Here is a 27,018-nt window from a genome sequence, read left to right on the forward strand (position 1 = left end):
ATATATATATATATTTATATACTGTATATATATATATATATATATACTGTGTATATATATATATATGATACTCTATGATATTAAAAACATGGTTAAAGGTGTGATTGACTATGTTACATTATAGTTGATATAAATAACAATATTTTGGCAGTCATCTTGAAATCAAATATGGTGGCCATCTGATATAATTTATGATCACTGCATAATACTCCCTGATATTGAAAACATAGGTAAAGACCTTTAGATTACAGTGCTAGGTGCTGTAGATATGAAGATTATTGATAAAAATCCAATATTTTGGTGGCCATTTTGAATTTCAAAATGGCGACCACTAAGCGGCATATTTTTTGTGGTCTATTTTTTTTAATGATCCTTAAGTGTCATAGTATCACTGTAGGAAGTTTCATGCTTTCTTCCAGAAGTGCACGATTTTTCTCCTTAGCCGCTCTACTAAAGAAACAAAATGCACATTTGATGAAAAACTCTGCAACGGTTAATGAGATACAGATTTTTGGAATATTTAAAACTGGGGAGAGGGGAAGGGGCGTACCCAGCCTTTTTTCGACCATTGTCTAAATTCAACTTTAATAGATATTTCCCTGATTATACCATAGTCAATTTAGTATATCGCTAGGGAGGGTCATCAAATTAGAGAAGTGTTTTACATTCAATCAAACAAAAAGCAAATGTAAAAATGTAAATAAAATTTATAGGTGTTTCAGTTACATTCTGCCTAATGTTCGAAATTAACAGCCTAATAAGAGAATTTCCCTTGAGTATACGTACAAGGAAACCTTAAATTAACGTACATATTGAATGTTGATATCATTATTTTAAATCACCTTTCTTAGAAGGAAGTAGCCTCTGGTGTATTTTCAGAGGAAGAGCGAAGCATGCCCTGAGCTATCATAATCCATGTAAAGAACAGGAAGCCTTTGACTAACAATATTATATTTCATTCGATAAAAGGAACATTACATCGTTAATGTTATTCATTAAATCTAACAACTCTTCAAAAGTATGCATGGCAAAATAACAATAATTCAAAAATGTTTGCATTAGAACACAAGATGAGTTCAATAAAATATAAAGTGATTACAATACAATACAAATCTTTCTTTATTCTGGAAAGCTCATTTCAATACAATTGATGTACAGGTCTCCCAAGAGGTCCAGATTAAGTCAAAAAACAAAATAACAGATTAAGGAAAAAAGAGGTAAAAACAATAAAAATACAATGCACCAAAGAAATTAAAAGGTTTAAAAATCAGCTTAATTAATAGTTTGGAAATGTTTACGAACATCAACTGGAAGGTCATTCCAGTTGGGCTGGGGACCTGTTGATGCTCGGTATCGGAATGTTCTCTTCCCATGATTCAGGAAAGATTTTAATTTTTTTCAGGAAATCCCTTTCACAACATATAATACACACTGCAGATAAACTAAACAAAACTATCATTTTGAGCTTTAGGGACTGGAGTATATTTAAGATTATTTTATTGGATTTATATAGTGCATATAACCAAAAAAACTGCTCAAGGTGCATTTTTTTCATATTGAGATTTAGGCAGGTTAGGGACAATGTATCCATGTGTCCATATAGTTAAGTTGGGGGCGCTGAACTGCAGCTGCCACGGGTCCCCAGCCCAAATTTCTGATTTCCTTTTAGAATGAGGACCATTAAAGAATTATTATTATTATTAAAGGATAAAGAGAGAAGAATAACCCATAACTCGCAGCGTCATTGTGCCGAATTGCATATGGGCGTGCGTGGTCTTGACCACCTAGCTGCTGCATCATTCAACACCAACAGGGACTGAATTGAACCATAGAATCAGGGTAAACCCCTACTCTTCCAAAAGATGCAATGGGTTCTTTAAAGTACACATGAGGCAGATGTGTACACTGGATCTCCATTTTAAGTCCTTATACGAGAACCCTTGGCGAGTAGCGGCTCGAACCACTGCTGATGTTAAGACTGTAGTTAGTGGCGCCCCTGCCTTACCGCCTAACCATGACATTATTTATCTTCTAGATATAGATCTAGAAAATAAATATATTTTCACCAAATTTGGTCATTATCTCAAATCAACGGGATGCAACATATCTTCATTTTGTGTTTTGAAAGGTCACATTACATACCTTAATGACTTTAATCCCATATCTGTGATGGACGTGCATGACTCAAGCGATAGGTACCGCAGCTTCTTGCTGTATTTACTTAGACTAGAGCATGTCGGATCACCAATTTTCTTGCAATTCTCCAAATTCAATTCTTCTATATTCGGACAATTATGTGCAAATATTCTGAAAGAGAATACAATGAAAAATTCATCTGTTTATAATGATGGTGTATCATTTAATGATGCGGAAATCGATACACGTGCAAATTTTCATTCAAGCTTTGCACTGAGAATGCTTGCTCATAAGAAGGTTGTTATGTATAGCTTTAAAGAATACATCAACAGCAGAAACATTAGGAATTATAAAAATAATGAATGTAGTAACAATACAAATGAAAATGAGATAAGAATATATAAAGAATATAGAATGATATAATAATTAACAAAAATAATAATATGGAAAATAAAATAATTGATACAGTATAATTTTATTTACTATTATAATCATTAATATTCTGTAATCAAATGTACATACAATGAGGAGCTTAAAATCAATAACTTGCTATATAAACAATCATCAATGTACAAATTCATGATATAGAGTACAAACTAAAATGATATAATTAATATGCACAAAATGTTAGGTACATGAATAATGAATATTCATAATATATAATATTAATGAAAAACAGACCTTGTACAATATGTGTATACAGTAGTAGTACAATTTTATCAAATAATGACAGCGAGTAGCTTAAATTAATCAAGTATAAATCCTGCCTTTAAGCAGGCTATCCATCAGTACTGCTCACATATCAAGTGCATGAAATTCAAAATACACTCTATAAATGTTGCAGAGTGAATTTTATGAGCTAGATAAGTATTTTCTCTTTCTATCTAAAAGCAGTCAGACAATATAATAGTCCTCTGAAAGGCAGTACAGTAATTATGCGTAATTGATATGCTATGCTAATGAGGAACTTTCAATAGTGATAATAGTCTGCAACAAGCTTCAATGTGTTCAAGGCAAACATTCCGGCAGACAGAAACTGAAGAGATAATTGAAAGTCCAATTTGATGAAAGAAACTCCTAATAAAAAAACAGATACTGTTCAACACTCGATTTAATTATAAATAAAAGGTCATCTGATATTAAAAATGCACCCCTTTCAAAATTTATTTATGAACTTCTTTAATGCAAAGCATCATTATCCTCTATGTCAGACATTCCAAGTTAGACAAATTTGCAGGTGTGAGACTTTTTTTATTTAATAAATGCTCAAAAATGCATTCCGGATCTGCATTTTTCCCTTTAAATTGAGAATACCATTTCAGGTCATCTCCACACAAATTTGATTCACACTCTACAAATCATTTGATTTTATCCGACAGCACTTTAAAAAACGACATACAGTACCTACAGTGTTGGTGCAGTTAGCTGGTAAGTATACATAATGTTACAAAGGTCACAAACAGTACATATATTTTATAATATAGGCATTACATTTATGCATGAGATTTTGGTCCTTAAGCGTGAGAGCGTGAAACTAACCTCAAATGCACGAGTCTCACGTCGAATGTGTGACACTTGGTATGTATGTCTACGCTAGAGGTGAGCATAAAACTGGATGAGAGCCGAAGTGAATTTATTTAACACACAAATTCAGACTTTTAAGGTGAAAAGTTAATGTTTCCATTGTAGAAATTTTCATACCCACATTTTTAACTTTTTACGCTTATTATCTCAAATAGTTTCATCTGGTTTCTGTATGAACGTGAACAAAATTCTTGTAAGTAAACCATTAAAATATATGTACTGTTTGTGACGTTTCGATCCATCATCAACAGCGGATTTCCATCGGACAATGACTGGTTTGCTAGTTGTTCATGTTTCTTGATGTAGTAGGCCGCCCTCTGCCAGTAATTTCAGGACTGATTAGTTGGTTGTAAATATTAGATAGTTTATATGCACCTTCTTCTCTGTTCTTGTTGTTATCATGTTTTCTTATCCAAATAGCGGAAGTCCCAAGTCCCAAAAGTCATTTACTGGAGATCTGGTTAATGACAAAGGGGGGAAGGGCCATGTACACCTCAGCTCAGAATGGATGGGGATAAGATGAGCACATTTTTAAGAATAGGCACCCATAGAAGCCCCAAAAATGGCAATTGTTAGACTGTAAAAACTACTTTGCGAATCAGTTTTCTGATGAAAAGATTGGTTTCTTGTTGTGTGGCAGTGAAAAAACTATTAGCTTCCTTTATATTAAATTTGCTGGAGATGTATGCATATGTGGGAGATTTTTGCTTGCTCACAGGAGTGCGGGAGACCATGCCGATTTCCGGGAGACTCAGCGAGTTCCGGGACACTTGGACCCCTGAAATAGCCTCTAGTATTTGTCTTTTTTTCTGTGGCATTCAGTTTTAATGACTTGGACACCTTACCAGTCAGGGATATGGTTGAGTTTGATCTCATAATCTTGGACTGCTGATTTGTGTTGTATATCTAAGGTGAATAGGGAAGCCCGAGCAGCTCTAGTGATGACCCCTTTTGTGTTCTCTGTAACATCTTTCTTATGTTCTGTTAATCTGATTTTGAATGATCTGCCAGTTTCGCTAATGTAGACTGAGTTTTAATGCTTAGTTTATTATTCAGTGTCGGGCCGTAAAACCAAGGGGGTTTCCTAGTTCAAGGTGGTTGGGGGCCACACATAGTGTTTTAACTTTTTATTCATGGGAAGCTTGAACAATGCAATTAGGCCGCATGCGGCCCACGCGCCACATTTTGCCATCTGTGCTCTATGTACAGCTGCCTCATCCATATATCTACTTCACTGTGGTCCCATCAATGTAGCCATATCATTGTATCCTCATCCGATGTAATCAAACCCATATTTTCCCTCTCTATAATCAGTGGTGGAACCAAAAAAATTGTTGACAGGTGATTAGAACTAAGGGCCACAAGAGACAATGGGGTCCATGCTATCCCTGACCATTCACTGGCATCAATATATATAGCCTCATCATTTTAGCCTTACCTCATGGCATCATTGGTGATGCTCTGACATCCTCGTAGACTCAGCTGCTTAAGGAATCCTCCGCATCTTTTTGAAAGGTTCTCAACTACTGGGCCCTGGGGAGAAACAAAGAGAGAGATATGTCATGAATTTGAATGCAAATTATAGTTCTAGGATGGGAAACTATTTTATAATATGGTACATTTGGCAACAAAGACCAATTTAAACAAATTAATGCAACACATCAGAGGAAATGGGGTCATGGTAGAAGCACCCTCGCCGCGGCCCTGGTTAATGACAATTCTACCACTACCACACAGTGGACACGATAAATATTCTTAACAATATACCAATACATATCTTAACCTATACAGTAAATGCAAATAAGTATAACAAAATATTTGCTGGACTATTTAGAAAGTTGCTCTCTCCTGTGAGATAAAAAATGACATTAAGTTGGTTTGTCCAGGTAATGCAGATTATTCACAAAATTTATGTTTTCCCACATCAATATGCATCATTAGTCAACTTGAGTTACTATTAACGTGGTAGAAAATCTCTTAATTTGTCATGAGCTCATTTGAACAGTGTGTTTAAAAAATAGTTTACCTTTAGGTGGGAATTCATTCATATACGGGACTTATTAAATGGGTTAGTTACTCATCATGCAGTGTACAATATGTGTAAATAAAGTAAATGTATAAGAAATCCAAATTAATGTATTTGCTTAACAATAATAGATTGAATAAAATCATTCACATTATTTTTATTCTTATTAAATTATTCATTTTAACTACTGTATACTCATTTCCAAAATGAGTAAATGGATGTAACACAAAGCATTACCAGTGCACAATAGTCTCACAGTAATTCCGGTGATAAGTGAATTCAACTACAATGATTTGTGTCTTATACAGTAGCCATAGCAACTAAGCTGTTTGATGTAAAAGGTATGGAAAATGTAAAAATGTTTATCTTGATGTTAATCAGACAGGACGTATATCTGACTCAAGTGAGGAGCAATGCACGGCAAGATGAACATGTGCTGATTTTCAGACAGCATAACTGTCTTCTTGACGGAGCATCCATAGTCTTCCAAGTGCGTGCATTGATAATGCATCTTTCTATTCTGAAATCCATCATTCTTCATGTGTATCCAACGATCTGATGGTGCATCTACTGCAATATATCCATCTACAGTATTCTGAATAAATAGTTGGTACATCTAATAATGTTCAGATGGTGCATCTAATATGTTCAGATGGTGCATCTAATGTGTTCTGATGGTGCATCTAATAATGTTCTGATGGTGCATCTAATGTTCTGATGGTACATTTAATAATGTTGAGATGGTGCATCAAATGTTCTGATGGTGCATCTAATGTTCTGATGGTACATCAAATAATGTTCAGATGGTGAATCTAATTCTGATGGTACAGCTAATCATGTTTTGATGGTGCGTCTGTCATTGTAACGATGCACCCATCATTTTGATAGTGTATCCTTTATTTTGATGATGTATCCATGCTGTAGTTCTCTGGTATACAGTTCTAATGGTGCAGCTGTCATCCTGATGGTATCCATTATTCTGATATCTATTATTAAGGTACTTTATATAGTATGTTTTTATAACAGTGTAAATCATCTGATGGTCCATCATTTTGACAGTCTAGGTACACTCAAACTGTCTTGGTCTATCCATATTTCTGATGGTATAGCTGATATTCTAACCATACAGACATCATGTTGATAGTTTATCCATCATTCCAATGGCCTATAAAACTATTATGCTATCAGCAATTTTATAGTAATGACTTCTATAAATTCTTTCTACTAGCATTAATAAACATTCACTTATTTAGCATGGATAACCCAAAAATCCAGTAGCCATCTTTTACATACAGATTATTTTATGTATCATACAATACATCATGTATCATAAGGACAACACAAATCAGAATTATAGTTATGATGATGAAGTCTGAGGTCAAAGCTATCCATCTCTGTTTCTTGAATCAGTTGTCTTTAAACATTTGGATCATCTATCAATATTATATATACAATATTACATTTTATTTATGACAATATTTAAAATCTTTTTATTTACCATCAATTCATAAACCAAAATCCAAGATGGCATACACTACAAACTTAATTTCAATTAATGAAAAATTTTAATAATGTCATCGTTTTGACAATCTATCAATGTTCTTGTGACATATTCATCATTACAACAGGTTGTCAATCATTATAAGTGTCTCTTTCAATCTTACCTCAATATCTGTTTGGAAGTTAAAAAGATCCACCTTTTGCCAATTGCTGCCATCAAGAGCCAGTACATTCCAATACTGAATAAACAACAGAAAAAATTACATTGTATCTAAAAAAAAGTAACAATATTCATGTAGAATTCAAAGTAAGGCCTGAAGATTTGCCTACTCTATCATATTTTGATAGAGTGATCATTAAAATGAGGAGTCATTCATTGAAATTGCACATTTCAAGCACAAGTTATTGGAAAGTGAAAGTACAGTACACTTAGAATCAAGCAAGATTTTGAGTAGAATGAACTATCAAATTAACATTGTATTTATAAACAATTTGTTGACCACTTCCAGAACTAATACTGTGGTACTGTACATGATTAATAAGACATTAAACTGTTGATCTATAGTGAAAAACAAATTTTGATTTTTAGGCAATTTTTTGAGCTCCCATATTTTATAGCTCATTTACTCAATACTGGTCTGTGCGACAACTTAACCACTTCGCTACAAAATGCCTTATATGGTCATGATGTGATTTTATCATGACCATATTTAGGCATGTCACATATACTGGACAGGGCATTACAAGCAGTATAATTTTGCATTGTAAGTGCCATTATCAGCAATATTACAATTTGTAGACACATTTAGAACAAGGTAGGGGATTAAATATCTTTGTATGTTTAATACAATACAGTATATGAAGCGGGTTGGTTTAATTACTCTGCTACATTGAAAAAAAACTGTGTATTGTGCAAACCTAGTATCTCAGCCTACCATGCAAAAAAAACACATGAGAAATGAATTCAACAAACTATTTTTATTTATTTATTCCCCAGGATGGAACATTATCATTAACATCTAATCATTATCATTTCTACCATACACACGCCAACTATAATAATCAGTTCTCCAGATAATCACACTATTTTTAGGCAAGGTTGTTGTTTTTACGACTAATTGTTTTTCCATTGATTAGTTAAGTTTTTTTGGTACTATTATATTTTGTGTAGTATTTATAATTAATTTGACAGTGATGTGTATTATTATGTAAGTTTAAGAATACAAATTTCATGATATTGATGACAATAAATTCAATCTTGAATCATGATTGTCATCCAACGTCATCCACTATCATTGAGGGCCACTTACTCATTTCAACAATAAAAAAAAAACAGTACTGTACCAAGGCCTCTGCAGCACCTCCTTATTAAACCAAAGGAACATTTGGTGCAGGTGCTGGGCTGTGAGCTTTTTATTTAAAAGACTGAGGGTGTTGTTCTGAGGCTGGACAGTTGGTGGTGGTCTCTTCAAGTCAGCTTTGCTGTTAGAGCAAACCTCTAAAAAGACTGTAGGTACAGTAAGGCCTTTATCCCATTGTCTTTCTCTACTCAGTGCTACATGTGGGTACCTTATGTTTAAATGCCAATACACACTGATTACATTATAAAATACTTCTCTGGAGAACTAAGTATGTGTTCTATAAATGTTTGATCCTATGATTAGGTATATGAAGTGAAAAGAACTCTTGGCATTATGTAATGTAACAAGCACGACACGTTACTACTGTAGAAAAGGGCAAACCTTTTGAAAACCAATACTAAATTTTGAAATCTATAAAATATTATATTTAGAGAAATATTCATGTGGTTTTATATTTATAATCATAGTGTTGAATACTAAACTTGACATCATTAAGTTTTATACATGTTGTTTATTGAGTTCTTAATAATTTAATTGATGTACTGTAAACACTATAAAGGCTAGGTACAGTACTCGTACAGTATAAGAAATGATACTATATCTTATGATTATTCTGAAGCTCTCTGAAAATGTTAATAGACGTATATTTTGAAAAATAAAATAATAAAATATTTTCTCAACCTAACGACATATAAATCAAACCATTTCTATTGCACATTTATGCAGACCTTTAAATTTGCTTGTAATTATGGTAATGAGAGTTTTTTCTTATAGTTTTTTTTTCACCTCTCATCTGCACAGCTACGGTGAAAAATTTATGGCTTAATAAGAACAAACTAAATTAGATCGCATCAAAGTAAATATAATAATTAATTTATGTTCTCAGAATCTCTAAAAATAACTGCTACATGGGGAACTTAAATGTTATTTGATCAAAAATGGTGATGTTAAATGAAGAACAATAAACAAAATTTTTAAGTTGTACTAGTAGTAATAGTTAGTATATTGCATGGTTCCTTAGACACATTCGTTGACATGCACTTTAACATCAAAATGAACTTTGGCCTTATTACTGACTAAGAAAACAATTTTAAAAATCTATGCATTGGTCTTATTTACTATCCGGAAAACAATTTTTTCGTACTACTCTGGCAAACCATAATAAAGAAGGTCTTGCCAAAATGTTTAAAAAATAATTTATAATTTGTTATACATAAGCCAAGGATATGTTTTTATATTATAATTAATACAAAAATAACACTTTATATAATAGAATACTAAGCCTTGAAGGTTTGCATGGTGAATTGACATTAATAAATACAGTAATTGTAGGTTTTCGGTACACCATGTGTGGCATACTATATGGCACAAATTTCAATCGATGGCATTTTGGTTCTGAGAAGAACCGTTTGTATTGTAATGTCTTAATGTTTTGGTTAATGTACTGTACTCTAGTCTTCATGGAAAAACCGAAAAAACGGTCTTCAATTGAGATTTGTAGCATATGCCATGGTGTACTGAAAACCTATAATTATTTATTAATAATATGATGCATTTTTGACTCCAGCATGGGGTCATTCACAAGGTGAGTTACGATCCAATCAAAACATTGTTATTTTAAAAGAATTTCCTATTAAATATAGAGCAAAAAAATTTGGGAAAAAAAAACCACAAACGTTTAAATAAAACTTTAAATTGCTCAATATTAAACAAGAGCCACATATTTAACCAACCTAGAAATAAATCATAATTCTCATAATTTACAGATGATTTGTTACAAAACCTCTCAAATAAATTTACAGCCAGAAATTTAATGATATACAAATATTTTTCATCTTCTTCCATCCAGTCTTTAAATATTCAAAGTGTTTTTACTATTAGATTTACACAATATCCCATGTTTTCCTCCAGATCCTAGCAAAGACAAACTGACTTCATTCTAATTTTCAGATGAAAACTATTCAGTAGGTACAGCAGAAATTTAGCAAATCATGTTTTTTTATATTTCAAGTTTCCATTACATATAGGTAGCAATGTATATTTAATTAAAACTAACAATATTTCACTATTAATATTATGTTAAATATACAAAGCTTAGCAATTCATCTATTGAATTTTATCACTGACAGATACTACATATTTCACTATTTATAATTCGAACACAGACAGACAGACAGTATTCATATTATTTTCAAAGGTTTGCAGTAAAACGTGCAGTTTTATCATGAGCTGTTGGATAAGACATGGAAATACTAGGTGGTCTCAGAATATTGAATTATTAATATTATGTGTAGAACATTTTCCATTCCCATCATCGAAAAGCATTAGCATGCATATATTTCATTCATTTTTTCAACTTTTACTCTGCTGAGCTTCTATATACTGTAGATTAGAATTAGCATTTAATATATTATCAATTTTATTTATTTTAATAAATAATATTATCATTATTAATACTTATCTTTATTATTAATATTAAAGAAAACAAATTTTAATTATTATATTGAATTTCATTTATCTAGTACAAAAACAGTTGTTGCTGCCACTGTAATTCTCATCATCTTTATCAGTACCCGTCTCCCATCACCTTAATACCTTTTCACAATCTCATTATCATTTGTTCTTTAACATTATCACAAATTATATTTACTATCACCACTGTATTTCCCATCAATAACCTCAACAGATCCTTATTGTCATTTTACCACCAGCATTTATATTATCAACATCAGTATCGTTATCGTCACCGTTATCATATCATCATCAATGTTATCATCACCACCACCACCATATTATCATTGTCTATATCATCATTACACAATTACACCGGTGAAACTAAACTAAAGAATAATAACAGCATCATCAAAATTATCTTCATATTATCATTATCGTCTTAATCATAATTATTTTCAGTATTATTATAAGCACAATTATAATATCCTTGCTGTCATTGTTCTCCTGAAATTCTTTTATATTTCACATAAAACATGGAATAGAAATGGTGTTTACCTTTGACACCTGGGCACACCTGCATAAACTGACGAAATCCAGATAGGAGAAGATCCTATGAAAAGAACAGAATAATTCAAAATAAAAAAAACCAAAGCAACTCTCTCACACAGTGAACTTCAGTTAAGAACCAACATCTACAGGCAATTATAGCATATTAAGCTAATGAATATGCGGAATTAAAGTCAATATTACTGTGAAAGGGAGAGCTAATTTTATACTACTAAGCATGTTAATTAGTGCAAACCACCCAAAAAATACTACAGCTGTGAGACAGGCTTACGGTATTTACTGTAATTGGTCAAACCCACCCCAGCCTGCCAGCAACTGCTTTCATAACAGTGCATTACCAGTATAGGCCAACTAGTAATACAACCTGTACAGTATCTGCAATCTACAGAAAATATAATTTGGATATCATTACATGTTATTGTTTGGTATGAATCCTGATTTCTGTTTTCGTTTCAAAATACAGCTCATTGCAAAACCAGATCACCATGTAGTATAATGAGATCTCGATGTTTGAAAATGAGTTTTAATTTTGTTTTTCACCAAGATATAATTTAATATTTTTAAAAAAATAATTAAAAAATCAGCAACAACTGATTTAGTTTGCAATATTTCTTTAATTTTATATTTCAAGCTTTACATGCCAATTTTTCTATACAGATTAAATTTCGTATTAAATGTTTTTTTTCTTTTCTACCTTTATACTAGTATATTAACCTATTTAGCAATAGCCTAAGCAGCATAACTTGCATCTTGCATTAATAAGCAGAAATATGTTATTTCAAAAATAATTACTATGGTACAATTGTAACTCTCTATGGATGTTACTAGATGAGTTCGGACTTCAATGAATGAGCCAGACACCAAGTAAGCTGGATGTTAACGGTTTTATTCTATACAAAGTGTGAGCCTCCAACAAGACGCAGCTTGGCTAGTCGACGAACCCCCCACGAGAGAGCGAGACTCCGCGGGAACATCCCATAATAGAGTCATTGAAAGTTCAAAGGTTACATTTATACATATTCTGTCTCTTATACACATCTAGATGTGTATAAGACGAACCCCCACGAGAGAGCGAGACTCCGCGGGAACATCCCATAATAGAGTCCTTGAAAGTTCAAAGGTTACACTACTCCCCCTCTCCCTAAGAAGTGTCCCACTTCTATTATGCATGCAAAAAAATATTAATAATTCATAAGCCTAACTAAGCATTATAGTATAAGCAATCTTCTTATGGAATTAACAGCATTTATAGCATTTATGAAATTAAATATGTATTGTATTTATTTAGCTGGTTGTTCCATTGGTTGACATCTGAAGATATTCCCTGAGCAATTGATGACTCCATTGATGAGATTCTTGGTGACAGGTGACATCTTCCAGCATACGAAGTGTTGCGTACGGTGAAGAGAAGCCAAAAAAAAATAGTGTCCCAAATAAAAGAAAAACATGTAGCATATGAATTGCATATGTTACATACTGTATATAAAAAAAATTCCAAAAATAAAGCAACACAGCAGCATACGAATAGCGTACGGTGTAAAAATATACACATCTAGATGTGTATAAGAGATCAGCAAAGCAGCAGCATACGGATAGCGTATGGTGCAAAAAAAAATATCTGTATTATAAACACTGTCAAAAATAAAACATTCAATCTACCAACATACGAATAGCGTATGGTACAACAGATTCAATCCTTTAGCATGCGAATGGCGCATGGTACACACTCAAATAAATCATACATTATAAATACAATGTAGCATACGAATTGCGTATGGTACCATATATGAAGAAGAAAAATAAGAAAACAATAATCCCCTCCAAATAAATAAAAAAAAATATCTGCAAACAATAATCCATGGAACTTGTAGTAGTATCAGAAACGGTGAAAATTATTAAGTTTATCAGAATCAATTCAACAATTTCGCAAGCTGCGCAAGCAAGGAATGGCCCAAACACCAGCTAAACTAGAACCAAAAGAAAAACAAAATCCTAACTGTTATAACATCTGCGTAAAAAATTACGCGCGCACATGGACGGTTTCAATTCCCCATGAACAAGGAGAAAAGACCCTCATGCCACTAACACTAAAACCTGGAAAAAACAAATCCTAACTTCTATAACCACATGCGTAAAAAAATTACGCGCGCGACCGGTACGCTCCCCTGCGCATGCTGTCGCTTTGTTGTGGTACTGTTGTTTCTGGTTGTCCCTCTGTTTCTGTTCTGTGTTTGTTCGTTCTGTTTTTTTTCTGTTTTTTTGTTTTTGTTTTTGTTTTTGTTTTTGTTTTTGTTTTTGTTTTTTTTTGTTTTTTTGTAACTGTAACTGTAAATTCATGTAATACACTACATGTGTAAGTGGTGCTGACATATAGTCATACATTCGCAGTTATTCCAGGAATCTGAAATTCATGATGCTTTTGAAAGCACTTAATTTATATGTGTCTGCACGAAATACCTTGGTCAAGCAAGCCTTTGCCTCCGGATAGTTATTTTTAATAGCAGGGGCCAAATTATCCCAGTAGTTAAAAGCTGCACCAGAAAGTCTAGATGGCAATAGTTTAACCATATCAATGGGAGTAGCCATTGGCAATGCATCCAAAGCCACCTCAAGTCTACGGCACCAAACACTGAAAGCCTCAGTTCCATTCCCAACAAAGAATGGTGGTTATACACATTTCAACTTTTAACGGCGATAGGTAACTATTATTACCAGCACCAGCTGGTTGTGCATTACTACTACCCTGATTAAGGTCAGGGGGAGGAGATGAGGATTTCTTAGAATTTTTACCCGGCGCCATAACTACAGCGAGCCTAGGCCTAGCAATACTAACAACGAAGTACGTAACCTAGCAACAAATGCAAAATGAATTAGCTGATTCACGCTCAGCGAGCGTAGGTAGGCCTACACAGATGATATACGTGTACAGGTAGACGGACGAAATAACAAAATTATGGGGGATATACGAAATAAAGTATGTTAGGACGGAAACCATATAACCTACAAGGATATATATACCACAGGCTTTAAAAAAAAAATTATTATAGATACTGTGGCCTAGGGAAAATTGACACATGAAAAGATACAATCTTCGCTGCGCGTGATGTGGGATGAGTCTGCCCGTCTCCCATCACCTTAATACCTTTTCACAATCTCATTATCATTTGTTCTTTAACATTATCACAAATTATATTTACTATCACCACTGTATTTCCCATCAATAACCTCAACAGATCCTTATTGTCATTTTACCACCAGCACTTATATTATCAACATCACCATCGTTATCGTCACCGTTATCATATCATCATCAATGTTATCATCACCACCACCACCATATTATCATTGTCTATATCATCATTACACAATTACACCGGTGAAACTAAACTAAAGAATAATAACAGCATCATCAAAATTATCTTCATATTATCATTATCGTCTTAATCATAATTATTTTCAGTATTATTATAAGCACAATTATAATATCCTTGCTGTCATTGTTCTCCTGAAATTCTTTTATATTTCACATAAAACATGGAATAGAAATGGTGTTTACCTTTGACACCTGGGCACACCTGCATAAACTGACGAAATCCAGATAGGAGAAGATCCTATGAAAAGAACAGAATAATTCAAAATAAAAAAAAACCCAAAGCAACTCTCTCACACAGTGAACTTCAGATAATAAAAGAACCAAAATCTACAGGCAATTACAGCATATTAAGCTAATGCATATGCGGAATTAAAGTCAATATTACTGTGAAAGGGAGAGCTAATTTTATACTACTAAGCATGTTAATTAGTGCAAACCACCCAAAAAATACTACAGCTGTGAGACAGGCTTAAGGTATTTACTGTAATTGGTCAAACCCACCCCAGCCTGCCAGCAGCTAAATAACAGTGCATTACCAGTATAGGCCAACTAGTAATACAACCTGTACAGTATCTGCAATCTACAGAAAATATAATTTGGATATCATTACATGTTATTGTTTGGTATGAATCCTGATTTCTGTTTTCATTTCAAAATACAGCTCATTGCAAAACCAGATCACTATGTAGTGTAATGAGATCTCGATGTTTGAAAATGAGTTTTAATTTTGTTTTTCACTAAGATATAATTTAATAATTTAAAAAAATAATTAAAAAATCAGCAACAACTGATTTAGTTTGCAATATTTCTTTAATTTTATATTTCAAGCTTTACATACCAATTTTTCTATACCGATTAAATTTTGTATTAAATGTATTTTTTTTTCTACCATTACTAGTATATTAACCTATTTAGCAATAGCCTAAGCAGCATAACTTGCATCTTGCATTAATAAGCAGAAGTATGTTGTTTGAAAAATAATTACTACGGTACAATAACACCATGTAACACATAGTTTATTCAACATTAACTTCATGTTTGAATAATACAAATCACTTCATATACAAAGGCCGTCTGAAAACGCATCTATACAATATACAGTATGTGATGTGTGCAGCTGATACAAAAGCATTAATCCAATAAAATTGACTGACTGACTGACTGACTGACTGACTGACTGACTGACTGACTGACTGACTGACTGACTGACTGATTGATTGATTGATTGATGAGTGATTGATCATCACAAGCACTTACAAATATCATATTTAAGTTGATCATGTGTGTTTCACAATTTCCCACATACACCAAGAAGCTAAAATTTGCAACTACTTTCCAAGACTCTTTCTGAGGACTAAGTAATCATTAAAATAAGGAATGAGCTGCTGTTAGGATCTAAGTTGTTTTATCAGACTTTCACTTTGAGTAGATTTTTCGAAGATATTTCTATAAATATAGTTGAAATTTGATGTAATTCAGTATAGTGTTTGTTATTTGACTTTTTGAGGTTCCCTAAAAAAGTCACTTTTTACTTTGGACAATCCAGCCAAAAAAGTATTTTTTTCTGAGGAGTTTCAGTGTTTGCATGGAGCAGAGCTGTAGAATGATACAATGCCTACAATCCAATTCTTGGGTTGGGTTAAGTCCTGTCAAGAGGGTTTTTTTCTTCATACAGTAGTCAAAACCCACTTCACTGCTTAAGAGGTTTAGTCATTGAGTATGTACTGTAGGACTATCTTATGTAAGATATTGTCACTACAGTAAGATAGTGAGTCTTAAAAACATCAATAATGCGCCACTCATCTTGAACTGTTCAAAAATAGAAAATAATATTTTTGGCAAAATAATGTTCAATGTAACATGTTTCAAATTACTGTATGCATGAACATTCAACATAATGAAAATGTGTTGGGGGACCATGAATTTCAGTATAAAGTATTCGCTAACCCAAAGACATCATGAATACGGCTGAAAAGATTGCATTAAAGACAATGTCAGTACAGTAACACTAACACCTCCCAAATACATACCCCTCCAGCTGAACAGAGTTTGTAATTGAGAAAATTTTCAGAGTTCAAATACAAAGTCAAAATTATCTGCGGAATGTGAAGTATTCATTTTATTTTATTATATTTTAAGTGATTTCCAAAAGAAAACATGACTATTAGCAAAAACAAGTGTTATTATTCTTTTCATAACAATCACAATTCCATTGAAATAGCGCCCCCAATGAACAAAAAGTGAGGTTCTGTATTAAATTCCTACTGTACAGCAGCTACCTGAACAAGCTTGCACAGCTCAAAATGGAATACTCATCTTAACTGAAAACTATTGATATTACTTACTTTAAGTTTTATGCAAATTTAATAGTTTATAAACTTTCTTTCTTAGCTGATGTAACATTTTATATTATTTTTGAAGACTTTTAAACACAATTTTAAATGTTTTTAAAATTAAAAACATTGTTAGTAATGACATCATTGTCAAGAGCTAATTGAGAGATTTTATTGCACAATTTAACAAATTGTGTGATTATAAGGCACAGAATCAAACTCAATTTCACCTCCCATCATGTCGCATTGAACAGGGGCCGAAGGATTTTGGCCTCCAAGAGCCCATAGGCATTAGGCCACTGCTAGACCCATTCATGCAAATTGGTACAGGGAGAAAAATGTGTAGATAAAGTGTCAACAACCCTAGACATAGTTGAATAAATTAAGAGCAGGATTAAGAGGCCAAAAGGCAACCAATCATTAAAAGACATCTTACCTTAATGTCAGTTCTTTTGGTAACTTTCTGTTCACCAAAGATTCATCTGCTGATAAACTCCAAAGCTATAAAGAAAAAAAAAACACATGAACGTTACATACTCAATGCAGCGAATCACCAGATAATAAGCAAAAATATCAAGGCAATGAAAAGTGTAATACACCACCACGTTAATTATGCAAGTGTAGGGCAAACTAATTCTAGTATGCAGATCAGTCTTGTTTTGATTAATCCAGGAAACTGAGAGCTGGAATTCACAAAAATAGTCTAATTCTTTTTCTCCTTTATGTACACAACAATAATTTTCACTTTAATTATATCTTTTTTAGAACATTGAAAAACCATACAACATGCTAATCAAACCAACTACCTAAAAAACTAATATTGCAATAATAATGTATAGCATGTCCAGGGCAGTATTATGAAATTATACGATATGGATGTATACATAGTACAGATTAAAAATTGTTAATAATTTCAAACAACATATCTAAAAAAAAAAGTGTTAATTATAGTATAGCAGCAACAGTGAGACAAACTGCGTCACAACAGGGTGTTTCGTATCTAAAACGATGAGTAATCTGGAACCATTATCTACAGTATGATGTACTGTATGATGAATAAGGTTTCATTTAGACTTGAGAAGACAAAATAGCACATCAAAATACCGCATCGCTGTACAGTTAGTAAGCCAGCTAGTACTGTATATCAAAGTAGACACGTATACAAGTGTTAATCTGTATCCGATTGGTCAGAAGATCACTTTATGCGATGATAAATTCAAAGTTGATTTCACGTCCCAAACGAATAAACTTATTGACAGTCCAACATTACGAATATAATTTTACACATACACACATGCTTCACATCACGGTACTCGGAAAAGGTGGTACAGTAAACCAGAATTATCATGTTTTTGCCATTTAAACTGTCTGGTTTTAGACGCTGTGGTGCACAGAAAACAGACCGCAGTTGTACTGCCTGTATACATAAAGGAGAACATAATTTTTATGAATGTGATTCAATTTATCTTGCATAATTGTGAACAAATTTTGTACAGTATATTCTCCTTGTAGGCACAGCCTAGCTCAAATTACTTTCTAAAAGGTATTGACAGCTCTGCATACATCCTATCAATGAATTAATCATGTTAAATACAGTACAGTACATGACTATTCTTTGGCATTCACATTAAACTAAGATGAATGAAATTGCTGCTGATAATTTGACTTCATAAAAAAGCTGTTTTCCTATTAAAAAACAAAACTGTTCAAAAGCGCAGACATTTTGTCAATGGTAATTGTGGGAGACTATCTTTGGAAGACTCCGAATGAGGTGAGATGTTCTTTTAGTGTATTCAAATAACTATTAATCATTTTCTGTGTGTTGTCAATCTCTGCAGCTCCTTAACCAGGATTCCTTAAGAGGAATACCTATGACATCTAGAGCTCCTGGGGGGAAGATACAGGTATATGCCCTGGTGGGGTGCAGGTAAGAGGGCTCATGAGGCAAAGTCCTTGGAGCTGAAATATTCTAGCATGTAGGCCTAAATAGTGAATTTCATGATCATTTTAACTGGGTTTTTTTTATGCAATAAACGGAGGTGCTATATTCAAAGGGGACATTTATAGTCAAGATTACGATTTCTTTATAATTTGTCAATAATTTGAAAAGGGCGTTTGGCCAGAACCAAAACACATACTAGGAAAGATTTAACTTTCAGTCGTGTGAAGACGACAGTGATTTCAGTATAAATATTAAGTATGCACCTTATGTAACATCTTCTGTCGTGTGAATTATGTACAAGTCGAAGACAGGGAGTGTAGTTTTTGTGCTGTTAAAGTAAAAAATCCTGGAGTTGGCAGAATTTGAATTTTGCCAATGGCAATCGGAATAGAAGGCCCATCATGCTCTTGAAATTCTTACACTTCCTCTGTTTTGCAAGTGAGTAATAAAATGGAGAATAGTGGAAAGGTTGTTTTCAATCATGAGTACATTATTACAAACATCCACAAGTGAGCAAAAATTAGCAGTGTGCCTAGGACATCAAAACTGTATAAAAATTAACATAATTAAGTATTGAGGTTGAATTTGAATGGTAATGAAATGTGCTGAAAGAAATTATACAGAATTATGTCCAGCATAGCCTTGGTTCAAGACAAAACAATATTTTATATCATCATACTTATTGTCCTCAGCCATATACACAGTTAGTGATTTGATAGATAAATTGAATTTATGCTGGCATTGACCATATTATTGTCTTATACAAAAATAGAACAGAAATAGCATTAGGAGGAAAGATGTTTACATTACGGTTAACTAAATGTTAAAAATGGAATGTTATGCAGAGGTTAAAAGGAAAAATCACAGCATGTTTGTTTAAGACTATGTAACTCAACAGCTGGGACATCAAAGGAAAATTTGAGTCACATACTCATAAAATTACAAAATTTCCATTTCTATGTGTATAAATTACAGAATGTCTCCAAAATAATATTTTTTATAATTAAGCTCAAATGAGAACAAAAATTAACAAAACTAACAAAAGGAATGCATCAGATACCTACAGTATAACTGACACAAGGAAATTAGAGGGAACATAAAGGAAGGAGGAAATACGGTAGGCCTACAGATGGAAGACAAGAGAACTCCAATCAAGACCAAAAATGATATAGTTAGTATTAACTTGCAAGTACAAATCATATGACCTTTAAAATCTAAAACTTTAAGTGCACAGGCACTGAGTACTATATAAGTAGATAAAAACATTCTTGAGGTGAAACTGTTTCTTTGTTCTTGGCTGGGACACAGCTGATTCAAGACAAAGTTCATCACCAGTTTAACCACAAATTCCTCATTGCACTACAGGTACAGCAGATTGTATACCCATGCAATTTTGTGGAGTGAATACAAACTTTAAAAAATATTTATACTGTATGACATATTAATAGTATAAAAACAAAAATTACAGGTCAGTTTTCCTAAAAATCAAGATAATTGATATTACCTATAGTATATAGGAAACAATATCTAAGTAAAACTCTTGTAAAAATAAGTAATTTTTTTAAAGGACAAGGAAAATATTCTCTAATAATTTTTTGTTACCAAATATGCATGCACCATACTTTCTAACTACATTCAAACTATCAGACATATGCAGATATTCCAAACCCTGGAACTCAAAATTTGAAAGAGTTACTGTATGCTGGAGAAGGGCACCGTCAAACGTTGACAATCCAAGTTCGTCCATGTTTTTTTTTTTATAGCATTTTAAAAGTGACATTTTGAGGTGTCAGTACACCCTTGGATTATCGGAAGGCCTTTGTACACCAACTTCGTTGATAAAGTCAGTGCAGAAACAACTATGCACTAAGAAACTCAATTATTAGCAACAAAAAAACAACTAATTAGCTGTTTTGGTCTTTTGGGGTTAATTTTTGAAAATATGGGAAAATTTTTGAAAAAAATCAAAAGAATGAGAGATTGCATGAAAATTTGAGAGACTCTCAATCGAATCAGAAGATTCGGAACATACATGCTATTTTTATTGTGTGGAAGATATAATCAAAATTAATAACTTGATAACTATATTATTTAGTGGTAGAATACAATTACAACAATACAAGACTTGGCTGCTGATTGTTATGTTTTATTTATTCTTTCTAAATTCTTGCACTAGGCCTAGGTCCAAGTTCTATGTCTGTGATGCAGGTCATATAGGTCAATTTTGGTCTCATATGGTCTCATAGTTAATCCCTGATCCTCTGCTACATTAAATAATCATAATTAACTACTTTTTCTACTCTCTACGATTTCATCCAGTCTAGGGCTAGTAGTACAACTATTTTAAGTGTTTAGTTAGGCCATGCTTGCCTAGGCCTAGTAATCTTTTCAATTATAACACAGACTTGCATATAGACACACCATTCAATTTTAATAAAGATGTAAGGGGGTTTTTCAGATAAAATCAATATGGATCCAACAATTCACACCGATCTTCAAGAGACATATTATCGAGGTTATAATTTTCAACGATCGACCAGGCTGAGGGTGGCTCTCGACAGCGAAAACATCTTCGCGAACAAAAACAATGAATTGCGTAGATAAATCAGCTGTTCGCTGCTTTCGCGCGAATGAGAATTTTTCACTCTCTTTCATTATGTTGGCTAATATATGTACCCATTTAAGTATAACAAAAACAACTTACATCACTGCGACTCCTTATGCTGTTAGTCATGTTTAAAACTTTAAATGAGAGTTGGAAGAGGCAAAGATATCAGAGTCCTCCTTCCGTTTCTACTCACAAAAACAACTCTGCATATAAACATGGCTCTGTGGATTTTAATAAACATTCGACCCTAAGTAAGAAACCCAGCGATCCCATTGGTTGATTGGGATAATGTCAATCAACAAAACGCAGTGGATTTAACCACAATTTTGTACATATCCAAAATCAGATTTGATCAAATATGGTTTTTTTCGTCGTCATATATGTAAGATAGGCAGCGTTATACTGTCAATTACGATTCACTATGAACATTTAAGGCCTATATATATCCAAGAACGTTGGGTAGGCTTCAAGGGAAGCAGCCAATCTGGATAATCGTTACATCTAACATTGGACGTAACTTCAGGATTGGGAGCTCGAGCGAGTATTATTATAGCAAGGGATCCATCATTCTAACTACGTACGCACATAGAGGCCTTTACACTGTTTTGCTTCTACCGCAATTGTGTTCCCGTAAACGGTATTTTAAAATCCAGAGGTGACGGAACTAGGGGTGCTGTGTTATGGAGAGTCTGTCTCTTATACACATCTAGATGTGTATAAGAGACAGGTATACCCATGCAATTTTGTGGAATGAATACAAACTTTAAAAAATATTTATACTGTATGACATATTAATAGTATAAAAACAAAAATTACAGGTCAGTTTTCCTAAAAATCAAGATAATTGATATTACCTATAGTATATAGGAAACAATATCTAAGTAAAACTCTTGTAAAAATAAGTAATTTTTTTAAAGGCACGTTGTTACCTAGCAAACGTCTGTACTGTATGGGGGAGGGCCTGCTGATGTACTGTGTAGCGGGGGACGATGAGGCATAAGACTAGGCCTACTAGGCCTATTAACTAAGACAGTGGAATTATGTGATAGAGAGTACACTTTCGGAAGAAATAAATTAAAATAAGAAAACAAAAATAACTAAGAATAATTCATTTGCAGAGGTACCTGTTTTAAGTATTATACAATGCTAACAATGCGGCTCTTGTAGCCCTGGCTTGGGCAAAGAATCCATGTGCAAAGCAATGTTGTTTGTTTATCCATCAAAAAAGCACGCCACCGGGAAAGTTTGCCTTACCGGGAAAAGGTGACGTATCTAGCTTATGACGTATGCATGCTAACTAATATGAGTGTGACGTCACCAAAAAATGAATATTTTCTATTATAACCCAAATATTAATAACTACAAAGTTTATGGGCGTAAATTCCCTTAATACGAATGAAGGGTTGCACAATCTCCTTGCCATACAAATTACAGCTCCCATTGACGTCTCAGTCGAGAAATACGGGTAGCTGAAATTTTTCTCGCAAATCTGACTACAAAACCATATCCAAATTTCACGTTCCACTTTTGACCCTGAGTTGTGCTTCGCACTCGCCGCTGAGGGCGGCGTTCCGGGAGGCGATTTTTTTTTTTCCGTACGAAACATTTACATGAAACTCCACTCGGGCCGTCTCGAATGAATCATAGAGAAAATAATGTTCTATTTTCTCTATGAATGAATCGACTCGTGCCGAAAATCTCATATTGCAGAATTCAGGAGGTCAAAGGGTCATCAACAGATAAACGACTACAAAATGCAAAACAACTTCTGAGAGAACGCGCTGTCAGATTTTTAAAAAATACATTGATGTTACCATGCTAATAATAATGGGTCGTTTAAAATGACATATAATATTTGATTGAGCTGCACGAGTAATGGAAAGTGTTATTTGAACTTGTGTATACTGTACTGTGACATTTTTTTTTTTTTTTTTTTTTTTTTTTTACATACTGTGACAATTTTTTTTTTTTTTTAGTTAGATCTGGGTTTTGCATATTTACCTAGGCCTACTAACTACTAAAAATATACGCTTTCAGGGGAAAGCACAAAGAGGAAGGAATAGCGCATTTCTTTATCAAATGAAACAGGGTGACAGTTATTTTCAAATTAAGAGAAGAGCTGAGAATAGGCAGCTCTAACATACTGGATGCCAGAGACCTGCCAAAAATGGCAGAGCACCAATGAATGTATAAATGAGGCCTAACCTATAGTTATATGGTAAATTCTATAGTATCTGCAGGTATTACAAGGCTAGACCAAGTTAATTAATGCCGAATTGATTATTATTTATTATTATTATTAATTATTTGTTACTAAAACCTACCTTAGGAACTTAAGACAATGGAGAAGTTAGAGAACAAAAAAAAAAACGACGTTAAGGGGAAATAGCACAAAGATATTCCCTTAGGCTAGTTATAGGCCTAGTAAATAGGTTCTTGATTACAAGGCTTAGGCCAAGGTAATAATGCTGAAATGATGATGATGATGATTATTATTATTATTATTTAACATTAATTACATTACAAGGATAGTTTGGCCAAGTTCAATAACACCGGAATAGTATAATTTACGGTATTTATTATTATTTAAAAATATTTCTCTTTGCACTTTATTTTTTATTTCATGCTTCGATTTTCTCCCTTTTTTCAAAATTTCAATCAACGTCATGTGAAGCGTGACTGTTGGTGTCAGCCTAGGACCCTAGCCTAGGGACCTAGGCCTAGTTTAGGGAGGGCCTATGGTAGGTAGGACTTAACTCAGCCTGCTTTAGGTCTTTATCTGAATTCGTTCTGTCAGCCTTTGGTGTACCCATCTACATTTTATAAAGGGGGATACTAGCTGTTGTTGTTGTAGATATTATACTAACATTTAATAACATACAAGAAGGTCACAGTTAGTTACACACGTACTTCCTATATCCGTAAGATTTCATAGGCCTACCGTAGGTAAACATAGAAAGAGCAATAAAAGTAAAATTCGAGCGTTACGACATTGCTAAGTGTCTGCTCTTGTTCCTCGTATCAAACTCGAGTCGAGTCAATCCGAGATGGCCCGAGTGAAGTTTCATGCAAATGTTTCGTACGGGAAAAAAATCGCTTCCGGGAGCCCTGCCAGCCCTGCGTCCAGAATTAAATTTCCTCAGTCTTCCTATATTCTGGGGAGTTATTATTGATATTATATCAATCATTTTATCGTTATCGTTATTTTTGTATCATTTTTTCTTTTATTGAAAATTATGATAAATATTAGAAATAGTACAAAGTAAACAAATATTTTGAAATTTTAATATAGATCTACTATTATATTTATAAAATATCCTGATCATGGTAAGAAAAATATTTATAGGACATAGCCCTATAAAGTAGGTTAAAGGAATCACATTATTATTCTAATATCATGGAGCTATAATATAAATGTATGTTAGGGCCTTAACATTTAATTAAAAACACTGAATTGCTTATGAGGAGGTTTAGATTGTTAATTTATTAAAAAAAAAAAAAAGACACAGATCAAAACTTCATTTTTGCTGATTTATTTTGTACGAAAATTGTAATTGCCTGCTAAATATATAAAGTAATAGGCCTATAAATAAATAAATAAATAAAAATAAATAAATAAATATAAACAAAGTCAGTATTTGCACCGAATTTATCTTTTCTAGATCAGATTGTAAATCACACATTCCATAATGAATACATAGGCCTAATAATTGCATTTATATTTGTTTAAATATTTACTGTCTTACCAATATAATCACTATTGCAGCCTGGACATTTAAAATGATAGACAGAACAGAAGTTCTGTTGTCTAATGACTAGACTTAAAGAACATTCTTCACGATCTGATAGTGTTATATTTGATCATGTTAAAAACTGTGAGGCATTCCAATATGTTTTAGGATTACAGGGTATACTTGAAAAAATGATAATGTCGTCTGTAATGTAAGTAATAAATTAGGTTTAATATTTTCTAGTACTAACATTATTGACAGCTCCCGAAACTGGTCTATCCTATTGTTTAAAGAAACGTTCGCTATACGCAGACTACACCCTGCTTAACAATGGGCTCAGAGCTTCAAAAGAGCTTTCTTTGTTTTTGTTGGTATCTTTGATCATTAGAGTAAGAATGCTTTGATCTTTTGTTTAAATCACTGCTATGTCACCTACTAGAGGTAATGTTTTGATTGGTTAAACACTTTTGGTACTAGTGCATATAAGCTTGCTAATATGGATATTTTTTTCATTCCTTATGATGACATAATTAATGTCGAAATATTGAATCCCAACACGATGGCGTGTATTTCAATACTTGGAGTATGTATTATACTTTCTTATTGTGATATTATTATTTAACTTTAAAGCCAAGTGCCTATACAGTATTTTGCTGATTAAATTACAATCACTAAAAAACATTTTTTTATGTATACAGATAATTAGGACATTATTAAAAATTCATTATGAGATTATTACTTAACTTGAAGCCAAGTGTACCTATACTTGGCTGATTAAATTACAATCACTAAAAAAACATTTTTTTATGTATATACAGCTACAGTAATTAGGAGATTGTTAAAATTTCATTGGGATATCATAATTTAACTTTAAAGCCAAGTGCCTATTGGCTGATGAAATTACAATCACTAAAAACATTTTTTGTGTATATACAGCTAATCAGGACATTATTAAAAAAATCATTATATTATTTTTTAACTTTAAAGCCAAGTGCATTTACATTATTTGGCTGATTAAATTACAATCACTAAACAACATTTTTTTATGTATATACAACTAAAAAGGCATTCTTGCTGCACTATTAAATAATTAAATTGTATACACATAATTACAATATTATTGCATTGGGTTGTTTGTAGCATTAAGTACCTGTACTTGGCAGATTAAATTACAATCACTAAAAAACATTTTTTTTAAATTTTTTATGTGTATACAGCTAATTAGAAGATTATTAAAATTTCATTAGGATACCATTATTTAACTTTAAAGCCAAATGTCAATATTTGGCCTATGAAATTAGGACATTATTAAAAAATCATTATGAGATTATTATGTAACTTGAAGCAAAGTGTACCTGTACTGGTGGAAAGGTAGAAAATAGGGTGGTTACGCCTCCTTATAT

At 32.8% G+C, this 27,018-nt stretch overlaps 1 protein-coding gene and 1 long non-coding RNA gene across 3 annotated transcripts in view; one reads left to right on the top strand and one right to left on the bottom strand.

The window, feature by feature from the left end:
* Positions 1-22,394, bottom strand: part of LOC117102022 (F-box/LRR-repeat protein 20-like) — a 37,457-nt gene extending 15,063 nt beyond the window's left edge. Inside the window, exons 1-6 of one of the 2 annotated variants that reach the window (XM_033242235.1) lie at positions 21,981-22,394; positions 17,771-17,835; positions 11,617-11,671; positions 7,411-7,485; positions 5,159-5,253; positions 2,143-2,307 (exon numbers count right to left, since the gene is read on the bottom strand). In XM_033242235.1, coding sequence (XP_033098126.1) covers positions 2,143-2,307; positions 5,159-5,253; positions 7,411-7,485; positions 11,617-11,671; positions 17,771-17,835; positions 21,981-22,010 — 485 coding nt within the window. In that variant the 5' untranslated portion in view covers positions 22,011-22,394. Of the gene's footprint in view, positions 1-2,142; positions 2,308-5,158; positions 5,254-7,410; positions 7,486-11,616; positions 11,672-15,184; positions 15,240-17,770; positions 17,836-21,980 lie in introns of both variants that reach the window. The other variant, XM_033242233.1, reaches the window with a different exon arrangement.
* Positions 12,420-13,171, top strand: LOC117102023. The gene is made up of 2 exons (XR_004444348.1): positions 12,420-12,631; positions 12,749-13,171. It is a non-coding gene; the product is annotated as an uncharacterized LOC117102023 (long non-coding RNA).
* Positions 22,395-27,018: the final 4,624 nt, after the last annotated feature.

Source organism: Anneissia japonica, unplaced genomic scaffold (genome assembly GCF_011630105.1).
Source record: "Anneissia japonica isolate Jap-2015-1 unplaced genomic scaffold, ASM1163010v1 scaffold997_len2565447_cov190, whole genome shotgun sequence".
Lineage (NCBI taxonomy): Eukaryota > Metazoa > Echinodermata > Crinoidea > Comatulida > Comatulidae > Anneissia > Anneissia japonica.